Source organism: Chironomus tepperi, unplaced genomic scaffold (assembly GCF_022539635.2).
Source record: "Chironomus tepperi strain 1889 unplaced genomic scaffold, CSIRO-AGI_Ctep_v1 contig_163, whole genome shotgun sequence".
NCBI lineage: Eukaryota > Metazoa > Arthropoda > Insecta > Diptera > Chironomidae > Chironomus > Chironomus tepperi.
The window spans coordinates 2,103,464-2,130,799 of record NW_027226285.1 but is presented as its reverse complement, the minus strand read 5'-3'; the positions used below and the strand labels follow the sequence as shown (position 1 = coordinate 2,130,799).

The window sequence follows — 27,336 nt, the reverse complement described above, 5'->3', positions numbered from 1 at the left end:
ACAAGTATTGTATGAAATACTTGTATAAAATGTGCGCATATCGCGTACAAGCGGCGAACCCTAAAAGAATCCTTATTTTAATTTACACTTTATTTTTATCAAACACATAACGAATCAAAAAATCCATTTTCTCTCTTCATATTTTACAGAATTGAAAAATTCAATAGAATCACAAGTGAACGAATTAAAAACACAAATCGAAAGCAAATGTGTTATGCAGTGATATGTTAATTGTTATTCATTCATATTATAATGTTTTTAACAATGATGATGAAAAAAAATGTTCATTAAAAAAATACAAAAAAAAAAATGATTGATAATGAGTTTAATTCACATGAAAAATATGCAAAAAAATTCACATAAAAAAATAAAGAAAAAAAAAAAAGTTGATTGAATTATATGATGAAAAATATATAAAAAAATTCATTAGCAATTAAATTAATTGATTGAGTAGAGTTGATTATTATATACACATACATGAGAAGAAATAATATTATTAAAAAAATTATATTTTCCAATAATTGGTTGAGGAAATTTACATTTACATTAATTCATAAGAGTGCATCTGTAGTTGAACTAACAAGAATAAAAAGTTAAATAAAATGAATTAAAAAAACCAAAAAAAAAAAAAAAATAACAAAAAATTATCTAAAATGTAGGAAAATTCATAAGAGTTGGATTGGTATATCGACTATATTCGTTGGAAGTGAAATTGCGGTGAAATCAAATGTTACTCTTGGGCGAATTTTTGAATCTTTAAATTTCTTAAACTTTTGAAATTCGCTGAAAGATTTCAATCTTAAGCTATAGATTTGAATAGTTTTAAGTTGAGTAATTTTCAACATTTCTCTAACTTAAAGCTTTCAAAAAGTAAGTTCGTTGATGAAAATTGTTAAATAATGATAAAGTTTGCTGAGCCTCACACTCATCAATGGTTAACCGTGGAAAGGAGGAAATCTCGTAACTCATTGAATTTCATGATGTCTTTTAAAGCCTGGTAAACCCAAAAAAAAATACACGCCAGATGGAAAAAAGGACACCAAAATCATGACATGCCGCATTTTGGTGAGTGCAAAAAATTATCAACTTTGGAACAATCCACGATGCAAACATAACAAGTTAATTAATTGAGTTGCCCAGCGGCATGAAAAAATGTCATTTCAACGTGATATCATAAGAAGAAGTCGGTACGGTTCGATAGTAGCCTAAGGTTCTTCATTTAATCTCATCAAAATGCGAGAAAAAAAAAATTGTTAATTTTTATCCTCTTTAAATATTTTATCATTTTGAGAATATACGTAGTGTAAAGTTTAGAGCAGAAATTCCTTAAAAAAATATAAAAAAAAACACTCGTACACACATGACATGACATACAAATACATCAGCCATAAATTCGACAATTTACATTGCATTGGTAATACAATGATCAATTCGATTGCAACATTTTTGTGTAATTGATGGAATTTAATACTATATGTGCTCAACTTTTGGTCATCATAGAAAGTTGACTCAATTTTACATTCAATCAATTGCACATTTTCAGATCACTCAGACTCTAAAAAAAAATTGAATACGACTGCTTAAAAAAAGATGATAAAATACACAAATAAGAACTACATGGTAAGTACATCAACATAAATACACACACATATAAGACATACCTATATAAATTCATAGGCCTGTGTACAAGCCTTAAAATGAATGATTCATCCACTGTTGAGAATTTTATATAGAAAATTTCATTATAAAAAAATATTAGATGATCGCGGTTATTAAAAAAATTAATGAAAAAAATGCAAATCTAATTCGTAGGTACGATTATAAGAGTATTTATTGTTATCAGACTTAAAAAAATAATATTTATGAAAAAACTGAACAAACGCAATAAGATTTATTATTAAAGTGGACAAAATAGAATATCAGATGTTGCTTATGGCTCCTTCAACTTGAACTCACACTAAATGCTGACCAATAATTCTATTAAAATTATACAATTATCCACATCCACAGATATTGACCATGCTTTAAAATTGCGTAATGTGTCCCACATTTGTGGAAAATTCAATTTATCCATAGCCTGTGTGGAACCAACTGATTAATTGCTTTATAGAAAACTTTTTAATTTGGAAAAAATCAATTAGGTTTCTCGCATAAAGCATTGCCTTTGATTCAACCAGAAAAAGTGGCATAGACCGAGCTACACAAATGAAGCCATATGGGCTCCTTTCGTGCTCGGGAGAAGATTTTATTGGAAATGGAAAAAGTTTAATAGTTTTCAGCTCATCTATGACTTTATTACAAATAAATTTCTCATACTTAAGAGTGCTTAAAACTCAATCGCTTGTTAGTACTGACTTGCAATTCTACAAACACGTATGTAGCGTATACGATAAAAACTTTTCCTCATCGTCTCTCATAAATTTCGATGAAAATTGTGCTCAAATTAAAGTCTTTCCAAAAAGCAGCAATGTGTTGAGCACGGAAAAATTCAATTTATGGTAAAAGTATGAACACACAAATGTTTCTGTTTCTCTATAGGTAGAAAGTGAGAGGAATGAAAGGCGAGGTAAATCAATAAATAATCTCACATTTTCTCAGTTCCATAGAGAATTTTTTAGGAAGTAGCCGTGAATGATAATATATTTCTCTAATGGCTTTAATAACCTGAATCTTGATATACAATATGCTATGCTGTGAATGTAGATATCATAAATAGTATGAATGTTAGATTTAATACCTAAATCGCAACAGGGAACTTCACTTTCGTACAATTTTTGAATTTTATATTCAAGTGGATTAACCCAAAAAGTCTGTCCAATCTACCCACAAAATCCAAGTGACTCTTTCTCTCTTTTTTAAATTTTAATATTATTCCTTATTTATGGAACTCACATAAAGTTTTCTTGTCATCTCCAGATGTCGTCGTTGGAAAATTTTCGATGTAAAATATTGACAAAAAATATACGGAAATTTCTTCGTGACCTCTTACAATAATAATGAAAATTCCACGACTTCATACTGTTAGGAAGGAATAAAAATCCAATTCAAATAAGAGAAAAATTGATTTCGAAAAGAGTCCTTGGATGAAAAATAGAAAAAAGGCAGATGTTGGCAGTGAAAGGAGGGAAAAAAATGACAATGAAAGCGTAAAAAATCCTAACGAAGTATCACTTGAATTCCACAACATCATCCTTGGGTCGTTTAAAAGTCATTTTTTAAATTAAGAGCCATCTCCATCTTTCTCTTTCCTACATTTATGCTTCTACATGTACATACACATATATATATGACCATGCCTATGCTAAGTTATGTAAGCAATGTGATGATTGCGAAAAAAAGAAGGAACGAGATGATGATGAGAGAGAATTAGAGTAGATGGGAAAATTTTAGGGCACACACATACACAGACATAGAGATGGGAATGGATGAAGAGGAAGAAAAAAATCATAAAGATTTTTAGAGAGATAAATGGGAGGACATAGCAAAAAGAGGATGGAAAGATTGGAATTTATGAAGAAAGACATGACCAACTACAAGCATTCTGAAGACGAACGTGTGGTAGGACTTAAAATGAGAGAAATAGAAATCTAGAAGGGTTGCAGACCGATCTGTGGATTAAAGTGAGACACGTTGATACCATTTTCAAAGAAGGTATAAATTGAATTGCAGCTGGAGACTGATTTGTTGATGAGCAAAACTTTGAGATGGATTCATACCTTTGAGGCATCAAGCTTATCTCAAAATGTGCTTTATTTAATAACTTTTCCACTTTCATATCATGCTATAAGGGAAATAAGATTTCATGTGCAAAGCTCAAGATTAAAATTCACAAATTCTCCGGAATCTCAAAACTTTTCATATTTCCTCCTTTTTTGTGAGGATGGAAATTGTCTTTCAAGTAAAAACTTTAATCCAATAAAATTTCCAACATTTTTTCTTCTATTCTGCTCTTAATGGCATAGAACAGTGCTGAACAACCTTGTATTTGTGCAGCATATCTTGGTGGTGAGCCTCAACTGAAACTGCTTACAGCAGACGGTTCATGGCATTTCACTAATGTACCGCGGCACACAGATTGTCAGCTACTGCCAAAGAATAAAAGGCAAAACATGAAAAATGCTAGATATTTCTTCTATATAGATAGGAATCAGACGAGAATGAGAAACGATTAATCTCTCATGGCTTTCCCATTTAAGCCTCATATTGTGCTTGATTTGATTTATGAATTTCATCAAATAGAAGAAAATTTAATAGCAAATCTTCTCTCAATCTCAAATTGTCCTTGTTTCTACATCAATTCACTGACATTCTGACATTTAATCCCCTTTCAAACACAATGATGATCCAATTAAGTCTAAAAGCATGAGCAAATTATTTTCGATGGATAAATAAATTTAGCAAATATTCAACAACTCTTGCACGACCGAGAGAGCAGCAGCAGCTTAAAAGAAGGCAAGGGAAAAGGTTTAATTGCAATGATTTTAAAATTATTTGCAAGAATCATGATCTTTTATTTTTTTGAAGATGTCCCCTTGAGGAGAATCACAGTAGATAAAAATAAATTGAGCAATCGTGAGCTTTTAGGGATTCTTAATCCCCATGTAACCAAAATATTCCATATATTTTCCTTCGACATTAAAGGAAAATAATATGTACTATCTATTTATATATCAAATTTTTTTTGTTGTCCTTTTATGTTCTAAAAGTATTCCATTGATGGACTACCGCAACTCGCGAAAGTTCGAATCTCAGTTTTTCACCATAGAAAAATTTTTTTGGCAAGAAAAATAAATTTTGTTCTAAATTTTGAATTCTATATACTTCACAAGAGCAAACAGAAATCACTTTTATAAGTCCGACCCAAATGTATATGGAACTTATAAATATTTAAGAATGTGTTCGAGACTTAACAGTCTGCAGCTTAATTAAATTAAGCATCTTTTGTCATTTTTTCATGGTGTTAGTGTACTATAATTAAGTGCACACTAATACTTTAACAATAAAAATACATAAATATTCATGGAAAAAATACAAAGAAAACATGTGAATATTTATATGCATTTTATTGTCCATCAATGTAATACTTTTGTATTACATTGGTTTTCCCTTTATGTTCTACATTGATGTCATATTGCATCTTCCCTATTATCTTCCTTTTCCTAACGACAAGGAACGTACATGGAATGTACAAAAGTATTATCCATGGAAGATTCTTATGTAATACACAATTCTTCCTTTTGGTTACATGGGTCAGATCCTTTAATCTTGAACAAGTTGTTGACGAATTTTTCAGACCGCTATCATATAAAAAGGGGGAGACATTTTGAGATACAAATATTGACGTTTATTATTTACCTTAAGAAAAAAGGAAGCGAATCAACTTTCAGTCATTTCTTATCGATATTTCATTGCTATGTACTTTGCTGTTTATGTACAATTGTTTATTGTAACATTACTGCAGGCTATACATTCCTTCTTACTTTCCTTACTCTGACTCAATCATTCAGTTTCCGCATTATCGGAATATAAATCGAAATTGAGAATATCCTCGGTAAGAGAAGTGAAATAATAACAAAAATAGCATTAATATTACATCAGTGGCTGTATAGCTTTCTGGCAATAATCATCCATTCACTTATTGAAAGCAGAAAGAAAACTTTTTTCTGTTTATTTGTGCCTTTGAGGAATTTTCCACTTCTTCTTTCTCTCATTCTTCCTTTATGTTGTGACTATAAATACTCAACTGTTTATTTACGTTTGATTACAGTTGATCAAACTAAAACACAAAAGAAAGGCTGTTAGCTTTTGTAGTATAATTACGACGTGCCTTTACTACTTCCCCTTCTAATCTGTTTAATTTTACCTCTAATTAACTTTCATTAAATACTCATGCTAGGATTATAAATCTAATGAAATTTATTGTCCTTCCATTACACATTTATCTTCATATCTCAAGCATTGCACGAGTGTTAATGCCATTTATCAATTCATTTCCATTCTGTTTTCCTTCAGGATATTGTCCATTGTTATTTCAATTGATGATTATTATCTACTTTGATGCAATGTCGATGTGATTTCAAATTTATAAGCTGAATGAGAATGCTTTGAGCACACTTAAATCCCATAAGTAGTTGTAGCGTGATGGACACGACCTTCAGTCATCCTACAATATTAAATATAGAAAACATCAACTGATTTCTATGGGAAAAAATATAAAATGGAAGAAGTTAGTAGAATTGATAAAATTCATGATTGATTAATTCGTATACCTATGTCAAACATGTGTAACATCCCAAAATATGAGAGGACCGTAAAAGCCATTGAACATTTTTAATCGAATGAATTGATTTTGGTGAATTGAATTAGAGCTGAAGGCTTAAAAGCTTCAATTAAGCTTGAAGCGTTTCAAGAAATTAGATCAGACTACAAAATCATAACAAAGTCATTGGAGTAGCAAGTAAACAGTTATCTAGAATGTTTGTTATAACTGCAAACAAGGACATGATTCTCGATCGGCACTGGCTTTTCATGGTAGCCAGGTGGTGGTCACATGACATCCATGTGTCAATTTTTAAAAAGCTTCTTCCTTTATATAAAAGGATATAAATTCAAGTCATGATATATTGCGCAATCCAACATGTTCCTACATTTTTCGCATACATAATGAATTAAAAGTGTAATTTACAATTAAAATGAACAGCAATTAGCACGACAATAACTCAGTCGCTTTTGCATTGACCTGAGTACTGCAGTGGCAACTATACACAAAAAAGTTCTCTTTGATGCTGCAATTTTTACATTTTCTTTTTCAGCAGCTCTCTATCTACTCGAATTTTCTGAATGACGGAATATTCTGATTTAAGTCAAGAGTATGTCAAGTATGAACGAGAACTTCAATTACACCGCAATTAGAGCGAAATATTTAAATGAATGCAATTCACTTCTTCCTTTACAGCACTTCTACAACTTTTCACAAGTGGTAAATTTTCACGGTTGATGGATTGCTATGCAGTAATTATTTGAAACTTTTGAAAGAAGTCTGACAAGAAATTTCAATATAATCTCAAAATAAGTGTTATGCTGCTCTTTCCAACCCTCAAAATAAATCTCAAGGAAATTTAAAATTCAACATCACGTATAGCTTATGCAGCCCCAATTTTTTCCCAAAACGAAAGTAAAAGGAATCAATCAATTATTCACCAATGTCGTAATTTTCTGCATGAAAACGTTTAAATTTTAAAGTCAATACATCAATATAAGCCTCACATACGACTGTTTGTGATACATTTTCAAAATGGAGCTTCCCCCTAAGAAATGATGAGATAAACAACATTCGACGATCTCACGTCGATGAAAATAAGTATATTTTTGTGTCTTTTTCTTTCTCCTAAAAATATCATACTAAAGAAATGTAAGCACAAAATGGCATGAACAAAGATATTTTTTCATATTATTGAAGTGTGTTTGGAAGCTCCGACTTGGCAATAAACTTTCCATTTTGCTTAACAGAATTCAATAAAAAATATAGAAGAAAAGCAGAAAAAATTCCTTTGACGAAGCATTAATGCTCTAGGCACAAGGCATTACTTTTAACAAGACATAGATACTTACTGGGATGTAGTCAGGAACAGAAAGAATACCACGTAGTATAGAGGGAGTCAGATTTTGTCACGAAAAGCCCGTTTTTCCAATTAAAAATTGAAGCAGCAGGAGTGGGAGTGGGGGTGTGTTAGCTTTGAACCCTAAAAGGGGATCATCCTCCTGAATACACTCCCCGATACTAACAACAATTGATTCCGAAAATGTGAGGAATTTCCAAACTAAAATCATTACAAAAGAGGAATTGTTTAAAGCTCAATAAACGATAAAAAGAAGTAAAGCAATAACATCAATGAAGGAAAGAAAGAAAAAAAAATTGATGAGATGAGATGGCGAGAGCATGTGTGCAGGAACAAAGAATAAGAAACTTAAGAAATACAAAAATAAAAGAAAATACGAAAAACTTTTTCAATAAAAACAAAGAGAAAATTTCTCAATTTGAAATGTTTTTCCTCAATTCTTATATTATGGCATACAGCACAGAAGGAAACAAAGAAAATTGGAATGCAATAGCAATGAAACCATAACAGAAAAGTAGCAGAACATGCGTATGGAAAAGTTTGGCTTATGCCTAACGTATGTTTAATGTATTTTTTATGGTATATCTTTGTTGTGCTTGTGAATTTCCAAAAGATTCTCTTTTGATTGTTTTCTGTCTTATAGACTTAACATGCTACACTGGATGTTCCTCATCATTTCTATCTATTATTGATTATTGAATGCGCGTTAACTCTAAACTTTATTGAACCTCAAACTTTGCACATCTTCTTACATCATTTGGAATAGAATAGAGATATAGACACCCAAGAGAAGTAAAATTCATTTCTATTTCATCGCCAAATGATGATGTGTTTCGGGGAAAATAAATTTTTTTCCTATCATTCTATGGGTTGGTGGATTATTGGCTTTACTACACCAACAAGATATTTCCGATATCATGCTATAAAAACTGATGATGATTATATCGGGGAAAAAATGTAAACGGCAGTGGCACCATGTTACGCTGTAAGCCTTGAAGTTACGCAGATGTTTCAATCTTTTGTGAGCATGTTACAAACACCATACGCTGTGGGAGGGAATGGAACGAAAAATAATGCCGAACATAATGTAGGCATCAGGATGAAAATTTTAAATATTCTATCCCTTATTTTGGGAATCATTACTCAATGTGAATATAAATAAATTCAAAGGATTTGCTAAGGACTGCTTTTCCCATTATCGACACTCTCAGCAGTTTAGATAAAGCATTCTTTCTGGACTGAACATTGAGAATCTGTTTCAAAATATGTCATGGCTTCATATCAAATACTCAAGGAAATTTTTAGCAGTAACATCATAACAATTTCTTGTGAACAATAGAAGCACACAATCAGCACGATTTTGAGTAAACGTTTCAGCACTCGTAGTGATGCTTTCAAAAGTCCCAACATCTTGACTCAAAAAAAGGAACAGAACATTCCCTCTGTCATTTTCAATTTCAACATAGTTGATTGAAAAAATTGCACCATGAAAAGCTATAAAATGAAAAATGTTTATTGCTATACGTGAGGGCTTCAAAATAGTAGTACAAATTGATTTCAAATCATCACTTTTGGAGCAATAGGAGACGAAGAAAATTTTCTAGTAAATTTTGAAAGCTTTGGAAAATGCATAAAGGAAGGAACATTTTATGGCAACCTTCTCGTCTGTCGATTTCTGACAGAATTTTTGATTTGATGCCCGATTGGCACAAGTCAAGTGTCTGCTATATGGAGTCGAGTTGGCAATTTTTAAGTCCACTTGAATGTCACGTGGCCGTATCTTGATACCAGATGGCCGTCATCTGAATACTACATAGTCACCATTTAGTTCGATGTGGTCACCATCTGACTGCCATGTGCCGATCGGGAAAATGCTTACGATAAATAAATTCCAAATTTGGTCAATTTATAATGCTTGGATGAATATTTTTTGAGGATGAAAAAATAAAAAATGCCAAATATCTGGTTTGAGTAACAATGAGATCCACAAAATTGAATATTCTATCAAGGGAGCATTACATCAAATCATTCAAAATCGTAACATGAATAATAAATTTATCTCAAAAAGCTATCATGAATATTATTCATGCGATATTGGATGAAAAAATCTAAATGTGTAAAGGCACAGATAAGTTTTAGATTCATAAGGCATAGAAAATTATCTTTCGGTCAATCTAAAACTCAAATAAAATTCAATCATATAATGAAATGAAGATGCTTGCTCATACATCTATGTAGGAACAAACAACAAATTCAATTTGGCTGCATCTGAGCTATGACCATCAATCTAATAGCCAGTTTTACCAGAACAAAAGAAATTCTTTATAAAACTATGGATATGCTGTAATGCCTGCCTTTTCGAGATTTCAGAAATGCATCTTTTCAATTTAAAAAGTCGGAAGTAGGAACAGAAAAGATGAAAAAAATCAATTTGTTCATCGCTTCTATCATATTTGCATATTTATGTTGATGTTTGAAAAATCCCCTCCTATTCAAAACTCTGAAGAAGCATGAAAAATTCCTACAATATGTCGGAGGAAATTTTTTTATCTATTCAATCGATAAGCATGAATCTTTCAAGCTCCATTCAATAATGAAAGGAATTTTTCCCTCAGTTAGAAGTCGAAGAGCGATGATGGAATGCAAGTCTATATATATACAGTTGATGATATTTTTCCACATGCAAAAGTTCAAAATGATGAATGAAAAATTGATTTGCCTTCAAGCATACACGACATCAATGGTAAAAGATTAAGGATGGATTTTTGCCTTTTACATCTCATTTCTTACTGTAAAATGCAAATTCTTCTTCCTTTTCGTAATTTTACGCTTCATTTAGATTCTTCATTAAAATTATGAGATTCTTACTGTCTCATTCATCTAATGCCTGATGCAGAGGAATTTGTACGACGAGGAAGTTTGCTTCTTTGCCGAGGCAAACGTGAATATATGCGAATTTACGGGATTTACGTATTCATGCTTCATTTGTAAAATGCTAAATGTTTAATTTCTTAGCATATGATCACTATATACATTGTTAGGGTTTCCCCTGCAGTTAAATGGCATCAGTTGCCTAAATGGTAGAATCTTACGTGTCATAGTTCCTAGGTTCAATGTCCCAGGTCATGTCTAATATCCAAAGCTCTTTTTCCATTTCGCCGTTCTAGTTACAGGCCAAAAGTTCGTCTTCTGACTACGCTCCAGACTTCCTGATTCAACGATTATAACATTCACGATTATCATAAGAATCGACAACTCCCCAACTCGTTTCCTTCTTGATCTAGCGATTACGACTTTGTAAGACAAATTCTGTTGTTTAAAACTTTTCCACCTTTCCATTCTTCTGGCAAGAAGCAACGACTTGTTCATCCATGGAACCAAAAAATTATCATCATTATCGTAAAGTTTAAGAATTTTCCCTTTCTATCTACCATCTTCTACTCCTTCCTCATACATTCTATTCTAATGCCATCTTTAGCCTCTGTTGAAAAGTTTTATCTTCTTTCTGGTGTTTCATGGCAATAAAAGCGAATTAGGCTCTACCTTACCGCTTTCAATTGCATCTTTAAAGTCTTTTTGTAATATACAATAATTTCCATAAAAGAGGTATAAAGAAATTTTTGCCTTGAAAAATTGAAAGAGGAACCGAAAGAAGAGCCAAAAGGTAGACTTTTTCTGTAGAAATTTATATTTCTTCTATTTATTCTCAAGATAATGCAAATACTTATCATACAATGAAAATAAAGTCGAGAAATTTGAAACAAACAATTTGAAATTAAAATCGAAAGAAGGCAGCAGCATAAAGATAAACGATCAATTAAAATGACATCAACATGAAGACACAATTAATTAAAGCTGTAATTGAAATGCAAATGAAATTGTCTACTGTGTTGTGAGAGGAACGAGAAATCATGATATTCAAATTATTGCACGCGACACGAGAACTTGTATAGGATATCGCTTAAAATTATGTATACCAAGATAATGTAGATTGAGGCTTTTGTTTAACTTACTATACCAAACAATATACAGTGGCAGAAATTAATGAGTCTATGTAATTGAAAACTCATGAGCATGTACGAAGAAAATAATGTATAATTGAATCATGAAATGCGCAATTTTATAGGAAAATCATAGGAACATTGTGAAAAACTCTCTATAATTTAAGCTATAACATAAAAATTATAAACACATTTGACATGCTATTGGGATTATGCTTTGCATGTTAATAACGCAGTATAATTTATGCGTTCTACTTGTATTTCCTGCATTCCATCCATTAGTCCAGTGGTGGACAAACTTTTATCACGGCATACCTTGATGGTAAGGCTCGATCAAAATTCCAGTACCGCAGCATTCAGGTTGCCCACCACTGTATTAGTCTAATAGCATTCTTCACATGAATTAGAGAATGAAAAAACTTTAAGGAACAAAAGAAACTTCCAACATGACTCGCTACATAATTTTTCATACATTATGCCGCTACACAACATTTTAATTATAGTTGAAAAGTCACATGATATATGAGAAAAGTTTCTTATACACACACACAAGTCTATAGAGTAGCTTATATGATGATATTAATTGCAAGACTTGGTGCTGCTGCTGCTGATAATTATTATAGGGCATCTAATAACTTCCAACATTTAATTATGATGGGGAAACATCCAAAATCAATTAAATTCTCAAAAAGGGTTAGTAAAGCTAAAAGATATAGGATTTAGATCTATTACAAAAGTTTCCAGTTCCAAGAAAAGCGCATTACATCCAACAAATTTGCTTTTGTCTACAAGCAAGAAGGAACTGACGACTGAAATTTCATCTCTTTAAACTCTGCGGAAAATTTTCCATCAAGTTAATGTATATCTAATAGAAAATACAAGAAAAGTAATTCTTTACTTCCATTCCAATTCATTTCTCTTTTTTTCCACAACGTCTATAAAACTTTTCGTTTCGCGATGTAAAGGAATTGAAAGAAGAAAAAGTTTGAGCATGAAAATTGAAATTGAAATACAAAAAAAAATGAGAGAAATGGGAAAAATTTTTATCACGTCTTGAATTAAAAGCAAGGAACTTTTTCATTCCACCAGTTTGTGAAATAATAAATAAATAATTAAAATTGAGATTCATGATTGAAGATAAAATGGAAAGGAGAAAAAAAAATAAATAATATAAGAAAGTTAATTGAGATAATGACTGTTTAACGAACAGCAATGAGTCATGATGATGAGAAACTTTAACATTAGAAAGGTGGAAGTGCTACCTGATTAAAATTTCTACTATCTGCACATAATTTCCTGATTGACAATTCGAATGAAAATTGTCACATAAAGGTCATATGGCAGCCACTTGGGTACCATGAATAATATTTGTGGATCGAAGTTGATTCATACGATCCTTTTTCGAATCAGATGAAGCAGAAACGTGCCCCACAGCCACTTGATGTCATCAATGAAGTGGATCGGATTGCATCACACTGAACCAGGATTTGTGGGATTCAATTATCGCACACAGAGACGCATAGAATGTGCAGATATGAATCTGAGAAGTTTGAATCGCTAAAGCATTACAAAAGTTAAGCATTTAGACCTCAAAAAGAACTTAACATCCAAAAAACTCATTTCTAAGAGCTTTCAGAAATAAAACATGGGCAATAACTGAACCATAATGTCATCCATAAATCATTTTTAGAATCTCCTTTTCCATTTATCTCTCTGTAATTCCTTCTGGGGTGGAAATTATCATACAGTTACAGACATAAAATCTCTTTTCACTAATTGATAAAAATAAATTTTGAGTAAACAGGTAAACAGCAAAGTAAAGTCATTACGCAATTTTAATGCCAGCATCGTCAAATAAAAGCCATAATTCAATTTTGAGGTAAAGGCAAATGTTGGAACGAGAATGAGAAAATGCGAAAAAAGTTTCATGTTATGATAAAATTATGTAAATTAATCTTCTCAGTTAGGATGCTTTATCTCAACAAATGTGTGTACGAATACGCATAATTAAGATGCGCTAAAAGTACTTAGCATATTTATGAATTTTCATACATGAATGTATGTTATGTTGAACGTTTAGCTTATGCCACTCATGTAAGCTCCCGCAAAGCCACACCTGGTTGAGATGAGATAAAACTTTTCTAAAATATTTGATGAGTTAGAAATGTTAAGAGCTTCAAAATCCATGAGTGGCGGTTAGTTAGCATTTTCATCTATAAGCATACTCGATTTTCAATTCACAGAAGACTTAAAACAATGTCTAGACAATGTCTGAACGTTTGAAGCTTACAAACATAATATTAATGTTATTGGTACACAATTAAAATAACCCCTAAGGTATCAAGTCATATATTTTGACTAAATAATTATGGAATTAGCATCTGTGAGTTCAAGTTGAATAACAAGAATGGAAACAACGATTATATGTAGCGTCAGAAATTTTAAATGAATAAATTTCTTTAATTTTGTAGGTAAATAGATTGCGTTTTTGTGTTACAAGCCCTAACAGGTACAAGACATGCTCTTGAGAGACTTGCTGACCTTACATATACTAGATGAGCATGCTCTCAGACTAAGACTGCTCTTTGCCTGTAAGGGATAATAATTATAATTTCCAAAGTGAATGCTTAAAGTGCCTCGGTAGTTCAACGAACTTCCGATGCTAGCTCTCCCAGCATTAGATCCTAGAAGACTCAAAACTTCTAGATTGAGCAGAATGTAGCGAAAATGATGGTGAAAAAAAAATTAATTTTATCGTAGTGTGTAAGAGACAGAAACAAAAAATCTGGTAGACTTAAAAATTAATATTCACGATGGACATAAGATGATGATGAAATATGTTAAAAGAATTAATTTATTAAGTCAAAAAAAGTGAATTTTAATGATGAGACAAAAAAAAATGTTGTTAAATTTCTAAATTAAACCCATTAAAAAGTTGTTAATCTTTGTATAATTAATAAAAAGGAAAAAAATACACACACAAATAAAAGAAGATATTCATAAGATGATGGAGACGTAGAAATAAGATAAAAATTAATAACGAGGAGGAAGATAGAATTTGATAGCGAAAAAGGAGGCTAGAAAAAAACATGAAATATTAATTAAAAGTGTATGGAGAAATTTTTTTTAGAATCAACTCACGAATTTCCAGTTGATGATGATGATGATGCTGATGGAATGGAGAAGAAAGTTTTGAGTGCTTTAGGATACCATTGAATGGATTATAAAAATTTCCGAGAAGGAAAAAATTAAGCTATGAACAAATTTACCGAGTTCGTTTCATAGCTCGAGAGAAATACAGCAATAAAGGTTTACAAATTGGCAGTCAAATGGTATCAGCTTTCCCGGATATCAAAGGTTTCACTTAAGTATCCAGAACTAAGGTTCGTCCTAAATTCCAGTTCTGAATCATTAGACAAACTCTAACATATAGTTGAAATCTGAAGAGATGCACATCAAAAATGCAGGAAATTCAGGCTTGCTAACCTAAAACGCAGAATGATGCCAATCACTTTGCTTCCAGTTTGATACAATTTGAAGTCACAACTTCATAGGACGAAGGATAAGTTTTTAATGGAGTTGGATGTAATATCAGTATTCATAGGAGACTACTAGATGCTGTATACTACATGCAACTTCCCATACGCAAAGACAATATAGTAAACTATTCGCAGAAGGTAGATCTACTTTCATGAGCTTTTTGTGCTTCATAACTATTAAAAGAATAAATGAGTGCTATTAATTCTTCTAGCTTCAGGGTAAAAGAAATCTATGAAAGCAATAATACTAAGAAAAAAGTTATTATTATTGAGACAAACAAAAAATACAACATAGAAACACAAACTTAATGTATATAATTAATAGAGATATTGCTAGAAGAAGGAGGACTACAATAAAGCATAAAAATAGAGTTGAAGTAATTGAAAATGGTGGGGGAAATAAGAGACAGAGAATTTCATCTGTTAATTAAATTACGCTGTATCATATCACCACCCTTCTCATTCCAATTAGCATCGTCATCATCTATATAGATGTATGTCTCCTTCCGTATTTCTTCCTAATTGAACACTTTTCTGTTAATTGTTTTTCATCTTTCTTCCTTACTTAATACCCTTGAGGAATTTTCATCAGATTTTAAGGGCAAATGCTTAATTTAGATGATAATAAAAACAGCCTTTAGTAGGCAGAGAGCATGCTCATTTACCCGATTGGCACAAGTTCTTCATGGCAGTCTCATGACATCCAATTGACATTTTACATGAAAATTGCCATTTGTATGCCATATGCCAGTCAATTGGATGCCATGAATAAATTCTTGAGATCATGCTCTTTGCCTGCTAAGGCAAGTATGTAACCAATAGCTATCTGAATAAAATAAATCAAGGATATTAATCTCTCCTTCAGTAACTTCAGCACCGCTAGCTATTTTTTTCCTTCTATTGCAATAACAAAAAAAGTAGAACTTACATGTGGAAGTAGCATATGATGATTGCTTTTCTTATAATAAGTAAAGAAGAATAGATATGAAACTTAATACGAAATTCTAAAATTAGAACATGAATACCGCAATACTTCCTAATAATGTTACTTGAATCCAATTTATTCTTCTTACATCCAAAACATAAATTATTGTAGAACAAAAAATCGAAAAAAAAAATTATAGCAGAAAAATAGAGCAACAAAAACTTTATAATTAAGCTTTTGTTACAAAAAAAAACTTTTCCTACTTCCTTCATTTTCACAACTTTTATCAGATCAACTTTATACTTGAAAGTGCTTGTCAGTGCTTATAGATAGTATAAAGGTAGTGATTTGTACAAACATCATTGAATAATTGTTAGGTGAAAATGGAAGTAAAAGTTGGAAAAGTCGAAATGGAAAGAGATAGGAACATAAAAAGTAACAACACACATTTGCTATCTTGAGATGATGATTATAATGATAAGAATAATAAGAAGAAAAAAGTTATGAATAAAGTGTTAATTGAATTTTGTGTTTTTTGCTATCGCTATCTATTCACGAATGTAGAGTGTCTCCCATTGTTCTTATGTGTGGGAGCATGATGGAATTTTGATAATTGTACCCAAATTTAATTCTGAGATTGATGATGATTTTAATGGAATCCCGATCGACACATGTTATTCATGGCAATCAAATGATGGCCACATGGCCAAGTAACAATTCTTATGAAAATTGTTACTAGGAAGTCATACGACAACCAATTGGATGCCATGAATAATGTGTACAGATCGGGAATCATTTTCGAAAATTTCTAATTGGATGGATTATGGAGCGAGTTAATTGAAAATTGCTGCTTCCTTTTCTCATTAACAAAATTTTGTTTTTTCTTTGAGGCAGTGGCTCATTTCCTGAATAGATTGTGATGAAACTTCCTTAAAGTGTTGAAATATAATAATTTTATTTGATTTAATTAAATAAAATGGAATAAGCTCATTTAAAGAGTCTTCAGAAATGGAACCAAAGGACTATTGCCAACCATTGATGACTGTTTTTGGAATTGGATTCCTGCAATGGTGTATCATTGGGAGTGCAGTAGTAAGGGTGATACAGAAAATGTATAATTCATGTATGACACTTTGCCATACAGTCGAATAATCCGCAAAAGCTCACTGATATGAGCAGGTAACCAGAAATCATACAACGTGGCTTCAAATCACCCACTCTGGATTCGGCATTATACTTTTTCTGGCATTGAAAATCCACTATACTAAATTGAAAATGAAGTTTTATGTCCAAAAATTGAAGGCTATAACCAAAATAATCCATTAAACCATCAGATTCTAATTTTAATTCGACATAAAACTTCTGTGACATAAATATTAAGCATTTAAATGAGCATAAAATTATTCATCTGTTTAACCATGCTATTCAAACATTCCATAATTAATGTTGACATGGAAAAGCTTATTCGGTAATTATTGAAAATTGAAATTTTATTGGGAAAATTAATGATAAAAAAAAATTCCAACATGCTTTCCACACAATATGTTAATAATATATTTTTAAAATCTGTTGACACTTTACATTTCACTGTGTATTACTACGCTATCTATCTCTATCTATCTATATCTATATCTATCCTTTCCAATATTTGCAAGTTTGTTGAACAAAAAATATATCTGTGTGTTTGCTAGTTTACTTGTGCTATTTTATTAATTTGTTCAGTCGTAATACCACCAAGCAAGAAAATGAACATAGAGTTGACCTATTCACTTATTCACATACTTAAAAGTTTTCTTAAAAAAATGCACTATGTATGTGTTCAGCACATTAACATCACGCATCAAGTATGTGGATAAATGAAATAACTGAAATCATAATATTACTAATAGTAATAATGATAATGGCAAGCAACAAAGAATAATTCATCTTCATGCCAGCCGCTCCATCCACAATATCATCGTACAAATGTGCGATGATCGATGACATATACATTAAGAGCATCACATCATAACACATTTTCCTTCTTTTGTTGTTGTTGGAATTTCCACTTTCTTATTTCACTTGCTAGCTCGCTGAGCTCAACTACCAAGTCATCGTATGCAGTTTGAAGTGAGGAAGGGATAATATATCTCGTAAAAATGTCACGAAAATAAAAGGTGAAATGTGAGCAATTCTACTTTATATATGTATACTCAGCACCTCTCAAATTTCCCCTACTTCTATCCACCACAAACACTTTACATCATCCATGCACATCACAATATTACAATTTTTTTATATCCTCAATTTAAAAAAAGATGCAAATTTAATTGAAAGGAACAAGTTACAATGTTAAAGTGAAATATGAGATCATTTGGATGTAAAAGCACTCAAATCTATTTCCACCCACAAATTTATTTTCATCAAATTTAATTCAATCAATAGAAAGCGCAATCCACTTGAATAACAAAAAAAAAAGAAAGCAAGAACTTGTTCCTTTCACAAAACAAAGTATTTCTTTTCTCTTACTTTTGTTGAACGATTGCATCATCAATCAATGAGACGGAGAAAAATAACAAGCAAAAAAAATGAAAAAGGGCCTCTCTGTTCATAAGGAAAAGAGATAAGAGCAAACATGGTAAGATGAATATTTATGGATGAATGTGAATGTAAAAAGGATGATAGTCATTGCTACTACAATTCATCAAGTTTTTGAAGATAACTTACAGCATATATGCTTTTGTATGTATATGTAAATAAGTGGCTTCCCCATGTGACAAGTAAGGGATGGAATATTGATCGAGGAATGGAAAGCAGCAAAGCTTTAAAGCATGTCAGGATTTGTTTAGAATATTTGCTTAACAAAAATTAATGAAAACAAGAATAACACATAAGTTTTATTACATCCATTCCGTATTATGTCGTAAAATATAGCATAATAAATTTTATGCTTTAATTAAACATAAGTCCATTATGAATGAACGTACATGAGTTTTTACGGTACATTTACGTGTGACATAATATGAAAACAAATTGACATACTGTTTCTTTCTTTCCATTCCTGAAAAATATTCCACCCCCGACGAAGCCTTAAATTATTTCTGTTCATGCCAACAATGAATATTATAGACAAAAGTATATAATCTATGAATGTTTATCATTTTCGCGACACTTTCAACAGCTGTGTCATTAAAGTAGGTGATAATACTAAATGATGATGGCGATTGAAAACTATATTAACTTATCTATGAGTCACAATCAGCAAAACAGCGCGGAATGAAAATCGATACAATTATTTTTTTCATGTATATTATGTATATCTATCTATATATGTCTATAATTTTATTTTATATCTCTTTTTTGATGTATATTGTCATTGTGTCTATCAAGAACACCTTACTATACTATACAAATCCGAATGTTTATAGCTTTTCATGTGTTGTTTATTCATAGTTTCTATTTTTAATCAACATCGTGTCTCTCAATGACTCAAGTTTTATATTATTCCATACTTTTCCTCTTTTATCTGTCGCTGAAAATGAGCAGGGCTTGAGAATTTGAAATTTATATGATTCATGTGTCACTTCATAGACATAAAATGTATAAGCAATCTAGAGACAAAACAAAAATTTAAGGAAAATCATGGATAAAAGTTTCAAGCCCGAGCAGCACAAATTTCTACCATTACGGTGCCGTCAGGGTAACCTCATGTCTTTCCGTCAATGCGGTGACAGACCCGAACTCACAAGGAGCATGCCCATTTAAGTGAGTATGCTCATTGTCTGTTAGAGAGAGCAGTGCCCTGTCGAACACTATGTGCTGTTCGGAATTCATTCAGCCCTGTCTCAAAATACTTCAAGCATTTCCTCTATCTATCAATCTAAAATGTTAAGTATATACTTTAATTTTCTGTCTAGTTCTATTTCCCTTCCCTTTTTTTTCATTATTTTATATTTCTGTATTTTATATGATGAATGGAAAGTAATAACAATGATGACATGATACACCACAAAAGTCTATATGTATACAGTATAAAATTTATATTGCTTTTCTTTTTTTCCATATTTATTATGTATGTTGTGGCATGGAAATGAAAAAAAAAAAACATATATTAAATGTTCAATAAGTTCAATGAAGTTCATATGACATAAAGTTTAATTTCGATAATACAAAATTGTGATATTGTTATTCTGATTATTGAAAAAAAGAAAGTCCAATTGAATTCCTGACCTTAAAAAATGTGAAATAATGAACAAAAGAATCTGGAAAAGATCAAAGGTTCAGTTAGGGAATAATAAATCAGAGAACAATGAAAGCCAAAGGTGAAATTGAAATGTGACATGGAATCGAAATACTAACTGTGCTCATGGAAGCACATTTCATTTGTAGATGTCAGTTCCATTCTTCTGGCATATATAATAATTGAACTTAATTCGAACAAAATGAAATTTTTTTCAGAGCTTTTGAATTTTACATTTTTAAGGGCAGGAACTATGAGCATAATTGAAAAAGGATTTGATATGAATTTTTTGTATCCATGACGAAAATTATTCACAAAATTCTGAATTGTGATATGAAATTCATTGAACTTGTTGAAATTGCCAACAAAAAAAAATATCATCAAAGATGAACAAAAAATTTAGAGAAATTTAAGCATATTTAAAAGATGAAATAAAGACAAATGCAACAGAGATTAGGGAATTTTACATTTTTGGTCAATGTCAATTCATATTATTGATATTGAAGTGCTTTTTAAGTTTAGATGAGATTTAAAGTGATTAGAATTAATGAAAAAAGATGATGAAAAATGCTATTTTAATCTCCTCTATTTACATTTAGTCGCTATTATATACTTGATGCTATATTAATTATATTAAATTTTAAATGGCTTTCAATCTCTCATAATTCTCATAAATAAGAAAGTAACAAGTAGAGGAAGTAAAAGACATGAAAATTAGAGATTCCAAGATATAAACCAGTGGTGGACTACCTGTGTGCCGCGGTACACCAACATGTGCCGTGGTACAAAAAAGGTTGCCCACCACTGCCATATCCTCAAGAACACTGGAAGAGAAAATTTAATTTAAACAACGATCAACACTTAGTAACTTAAATGACCGTCTAATTAATGGAAGCATTAAGTTGGGATGGCATTAAAATCTTTACTCATAGCTCTTTCAATGATGGAGATTAAATGTCATTTATTGCTTATAGCTATCCACATTAGATGTTACAAGTTTGAGCAACATACATTTTTGCACCACTTCCTTCTCATATCTTCACCATATACATACCTACCCTAACAACCTAATCTATTTATCTCAATATCTATCTTTCTGTCTGTCACTCTATCATTCTATCTATACATAACGAAAAACTTCAATAACCTTTATTATTAATTATTAAGATAGTAAAAGAAAATTTTATCGGACTGTCTTGGACAATTGTCCCTTGAGTGACAATCGACACATGACAATTATTTTTCTTTGTTGCCTATTGGATTTTATCGAATAGAACAGTGGTGGACAACCTGTGTGACATGGCACATTAGTATGGAAATGCCATGAATAATGACATACCACCAAAGTGTGCCGTGACATAAAAAAGGTTGTCCACCACTGGAATAGAGCATTACATGTCAAGGAAATTATCAAGTGACCATTACTTCTGTCAAACTTCGATAGTGGCTAGTTGACTTCTGATATTTTTTGAAATGTCAATAAATTTTAAGCCTAGATAAAAGACTACAGGGACATTTTTCCTTAATGGGAAAAATTTGTACCGATTCATGATTTTCAGCATATAAATGCCCACACTAAAGCCATGTCACTCAAGCTGTTATAACAATAAAAAATATTTCAAGACATTCGTCTAGACATGTCCATTAAGGCAATAATAATCAGAAAAAATTTAAGTTGATATGGTACGAGCGGAGGAAGCAGGAGTATTGTGAATATGGTATGAAGTTTAAATAGGAAGAAGTATTTAAAAATCATATATGAAAAAAAAATTATTGTACTAAATGTCGTTTTTCTCTATATTTAATCTCTCCCTTAATGAAAAAATTGAAGGCATCATTATATATTCAAAAGAAAAGTAAATCCAATAATATAAAAAAATCATGTTAAAAAAAATGGGAATCTAATAAAATAAAGTAAGAAAAAAAAAATGATAATGAAACAATAATTATGTAACAACATCCTTAACTTGTGAAATAAAAACAGAAAAAAGTATATAAACATAAATGAAATGAGATGAAAAAAAAAATGAAAAAGAAAAACATTAATAAAGATGATCATGATGATGATGGTAAGAAGTTTTTGTTGAAGTTTTTCTTTTTATTTTCTTTTGCTGTTTTAATGTTTGTTCTTTCAATCATAATATTGTCTTTATCCTTATCACCATGCTAATCTACCAACTTCCTCACACTCTTATTCCTTCCTATCATACAACACGCAGAGTCTTCTAATTCCAACTTCTTCTTCTTCTTCTTCGTTATCTCCAGCCAGCATTCACAATTTTTTATGTATAAAATATCAATTAATTTTCGTTTAGATGAAGATTTTGAATAATTGAAATTAGAAATACATTAAGCAAGCTTTTTAAGTGAAAAGAGCTTTTTTGGAGCTTTTATAGCTTTTTTAGAGGAAGGAGTCAAGATTTTGTTAAGCCTCAAAGAATGATAATTTGCTTGGAGATTTTGCTATGGAGGAGTGTAGGGTTGGCTCAAAAATGACGATTTTTTTGGTACCTAGCAAGTGAACGAACCCCAATGACTTTTTCGTTTTATAGATTCAATCTTATTTTGATTTGAATATTCAATTAAATTCCAAATCTAATTTCATCGTCAACCTCAAAGTCGACAATTTACAAAAAGTTTCAGGTTAATGCGATTATCCTGTGAAATTGGATGCTTTTATCAGTAAGTCTCAATCTTCAAGAGGATTTTATGGATATCAAAATAGATTCTTTTGAGAAAATATAATGTGAATTGTGATTTCCTGAACTTTTTCAATTTTGTTACAACGTTCATTTGAGATTTGAATAATATTTATGGTACTTACATAGTTGAAACCCCTTTTTCATATAAAATGTTCAGTCTGTTTTTGAACTTCAAAGAATAAACATCATTGTGAGTTTATTAATACACTAGGAAGTCATTTTAATTAAACTACACTGATCAGAAATACAAAAGGATTTTCTGTATCTACTAAACATTAAAAAAATTCTGAGATAATGAATAAAAAATCAAATATAAACTTTTCCAAAGCTTACTAATTCAACAAACTAATAGAGTCAATAAACACAATGTAAAATCATTGTATTAATCCGTCAATCAGTTAAGAGCTTTTAAAACAGCATCAAGTATCAAAACAAACAAAACTCAAATCCAATTTAAACACTAGCTATCCAAAGCACACATTGATACCATTTCAAATTTTAATTCCATTAAAATATCTTCAATCCAACACTTGCATCGACAATTAAATGAATGAACACAACACGCAATTCTTCTGCATTCAATAAAATTTTTTACATAAAATCAACATTAACGAATTAACATAGAAACATCATTGTTGTTGTTGATTCTTTTTTTTTTGTGCTATACTGTTCTGTGTCGATGTTCTTTATATTATCATGTCATGTTGACTGAATTAAATCTCGTTGTTTAAATATTTGATTTTAATTAATGTCAGAGGAAAATTGCTCAGTGCCTTGAAATAATAGGAAAGGATTTGAGAGAATCAGATCGATTAGCACAAAAAGTGCAAAATGAAGCAATTTTCTGTTTTCGAATGTGAAGCGCTTGAAGCGAAAAGGGTGATGAAAAAGGTTATCGGTAGAGCTGGAAAAAAAATGAAATGAAAGGAAGTTCTTAGTCAGGTAATTTTTTGTTCAGTGATATTTGTTTTTGGAGATTTACTTTTCAGCTTGCGTGATATATTTTATGTTTGGCAAGGTAGGACGAAAATCCAAATAACTAGCTGGATTATTGTGTGATTCTTAAAAATACATCCACTTTAACCTTTATTTTAAGTTCATGTCTGGAAAATTCTAACCCAGCTTTTAAAGACTCGACATCTTCCAAGTAAATCATTAAATTTTCTTGGAAGTTACATCATTTAGTTCTAAAATTTTGTTTCAGGAAAGCCTTGAAAATCACTTCCGATGAATGCATCACAAATTGAATCGTAAGTAATTCAATTAATTTTCAGACAATTTTTCTCTTTTTCCCTTTGTGCCTGTCTCCAAAGAAAATTTGATTATAATACATCATGTAACATTTACTGTGCTTACACTCCATGTCATTTTCTTATCATGTTACTTTCTATTTTCCACTTCGCTTTATTAAATGTTTATGGCTGTATATCGCTATTATACTCATAGTGATGAATTGAAATGGAAAGAAAGGAAAAGTTTTTCTTATTCTTCATTTCACTTCATGTCCTCTTCAAAAAAATAAAACTCTCACTGTTCATGAGGAGAAAAGATGTGACAGAGTAAGTGAGAAAGAGAAATTGATGCAATTTATTTTGCGGTTATCAATGAGACCAATATTTTTTGATGATTCTTCTTCTTCTGTTCTCGATAAAATGCCATCATTTATTTGCAATACATATACACAAAATCACTTTTATGCTTACGCAAAGGAAATGAAAAAAAAGTTTCTGTAACTTTCTGTAGATATTGAATGAGGATTCGTCCATGAGTAATGGAGATTGATTTTTCACAAAGCATTAACTATACTATACTTTGGAATCCACTTAGTTGATGCGACCGCTGGATTCTGCTTGTAAATTGCAGATACCATGTTCAATTCTGTCGAATATCAAGTCCTGTTGGAATGCTTTTACTTTCTTTGTACACAATGTGTGTGGAGATATATAAGATTGATTACTCTCTTGACTCTGGAGCTGCCACTCTTCAGGCAGGGTTGTTTGGATAGGCATTTAATCTATCCTTCTTCTCCTAGCAGGAGCTACACTGAGAAGGTGTACCATTCGAAACTTGGTCGTTTCAGTGTCGAACTTCAGCTTTCTCAATCCCTCAAGATATGTGAATCATAAGCCATACAAACAACACGTCTCTTCAAGCAATCATGACTATAACATTCGAACAAACCCTAAATACATGGTATCGACATTCGCTGCGTAAAGTTGTAATGATACAAAAGTTTCATAAACCATACCATAGCAGACACACTCGCATCGTACTCTCGAAGAATATTTTTTAACGATAATGAGAAGAGTTTCGATGAAATGCGAAGTGACCTAAAAGTAAATCATCCTCATTTTCAAGCTTCAATGAATAGAAAAAAGTCATTAAAGAGGATTTTCTTGTATACTTTCTCGCATCAATGGTCTGAACTCTTTTTCATCCTTTCTTTTTGTTTCAACTTTTTTTTAAAACATTTTTATGGGTCATGGTTCAATGCTGTTCGCCAAGATAAATACATGAGATGAATCTTTTAAGATTTGTGAATATTTTTTTTTTTTTGTTTTTGAAGATTTTTGTTAAAGGGAAATTGTTGAAAGAGTTCTTAAGCATGCTTCAAGAATTCATTGCTAGTCCAAGCTGAATAAGTGACTTGAGAGAAAATCGATAATTGAAAAGTCTTCACAAACAGTAAGTTTAGATTCTTCCCCTTTTTTTGTCATTTGTCATTAAGTTTGTCCTGATTTTGGTAAGATGAACAGTCACTGCTACTAAGTTTCCGCATTCTTCCTGCATTTTGAAATGTCGTGAACATTATCTTTAGCTGATTAAGAGCGTAATTTCGAGTATCGAGCTTGTTGTCTGATCACTCGGCCACAAAAGTCTTACTGTCTAAATGGAAGAGTCGCCAATATATGACTCGATACCCAAAATCTCTCTCATACTCTAACATAAAAGTAAAATCCAGTCTTAAAGTAGCTTTCTTAAAGTTCTAGTAATCAAGTCATTTGAAGCAGATTTGGTCGTCAAATCACCAAGAAGTCATCATCTCAAGTTCATTCACTCAAAAGTTCTGCTTACCTAATTAAGATAAAGATTTATGACATTAATTTTTCTTTATCATAACTCTATTATCTTTGCAAGAATGGAGGAAGCATATAAATCATAAAAGCAGACGTGATTAAACCTCACTGTGTTTTATTTTTGTATTATATGTATAATAACACGCCTCGCAAAGCGATGACTTTTTTACAATTCGCTGCCTCTTTTCATGAATTTACTTCTTATGTCTTTTTTTTCCTCAATTTTCTTCGAGCACTTTTCTTATTTAATTTTTCGCAAGATTTACTTGTGATTGTGAATTGAAATTTTTTTCATGTGAAATGTGCACACAAATATTTGCTCGAAAGCAAGTACATGGAATTGTATACATTCTATTAAACTACAGCAGCTACAGTACTCTGTTGTAAACAGTCTGTGTTATTATAGCAAGTCATTTGCTGAAATTGCCAATGACTTTTCTTAGACAGCGACCCCTTTTTCACAATTAAGTATCTTTATTTGTGTCAACACTTGTTTACAGTTATTTCAAAATTGCTTGAAGCCAAAAAAATATGCAGCAATGAGCTTTAATGTCATCTCATTAAAAACTATGGAAAAATTAAGTATTATTTATGCTTTACTATTTTGTCCCTTTTGGTATGGATACTTTGTAGTAAACAAGTTCCATCTTGTTCAGTGGTGGACAACCTGTGTGCCGGGGCACATTACTGGTGGTAATCCCCGACCGAAACCCCACATGGCATGGCATTTTCAATATTGTGCTGTGGCACACAGGTTGCCCATCACTAGATTGTAGTTCTTCCTGGAGTCCATAATCAGCAACCAACCAGAAATGGGATGTGAATTGAAAATTATTTTTCGAGATTTTTATCAGAAATTTAAAAACATGAAAAATTTAATTCAATTAAAATGTGAAAATTTTCCTTATTTTCTCTTCAGCCACAAGTAAAAACAGCATAAAAATACCCGAAAGAAATTTTACCATATTTAGCATTGCTCATTGAACAGTAAATTAATTGAAATTCCGTTTCCTTTTCAGATGGGAGAGATATTTTCATTTTTCGTGAGAGGGAAAGTGCTAACAAGACTGCTAAGAGATTGTAAATTTATGATGAATTATGTGCATGTTTAGAAAAGTTTAAAGAGAAATTTACGATGTTAGAATTTTTGAAATTCATAAATAAAAGATTTTTGCAACAGAAATATTTTCTAATTCAAGCCAATAATTTGGGAACGTGGGAAAAGGGTGTGAAAAGAGAAGATCATTAACAAAT

General features: G+C 31.2%; 1 protein-coding gene across 1 annotated transcript in view; it reads left to right on the top strand.

Moving 5' to 3' along the window:
* Positions 1-22,379, top strand: part of cpx (synaptic transmission protein complexin) — a 71,213-nt gene extending 48,834 nt beyond the window's left edge. Inside the window, exon 5 of the mRNA XM_070637748.1 lies at positions 150-22,379. Coding sequence (XP_070493849.1) covers positions 150-223 — 74 coding nt within the window. The 3' untranslated portion in view covers positions 224-22,379. The remainder of the gene's footprint in view (positions 1-149) is intronic.
* Positions 22,380-27,336: the final 4,957 nt, after the last annotated feature.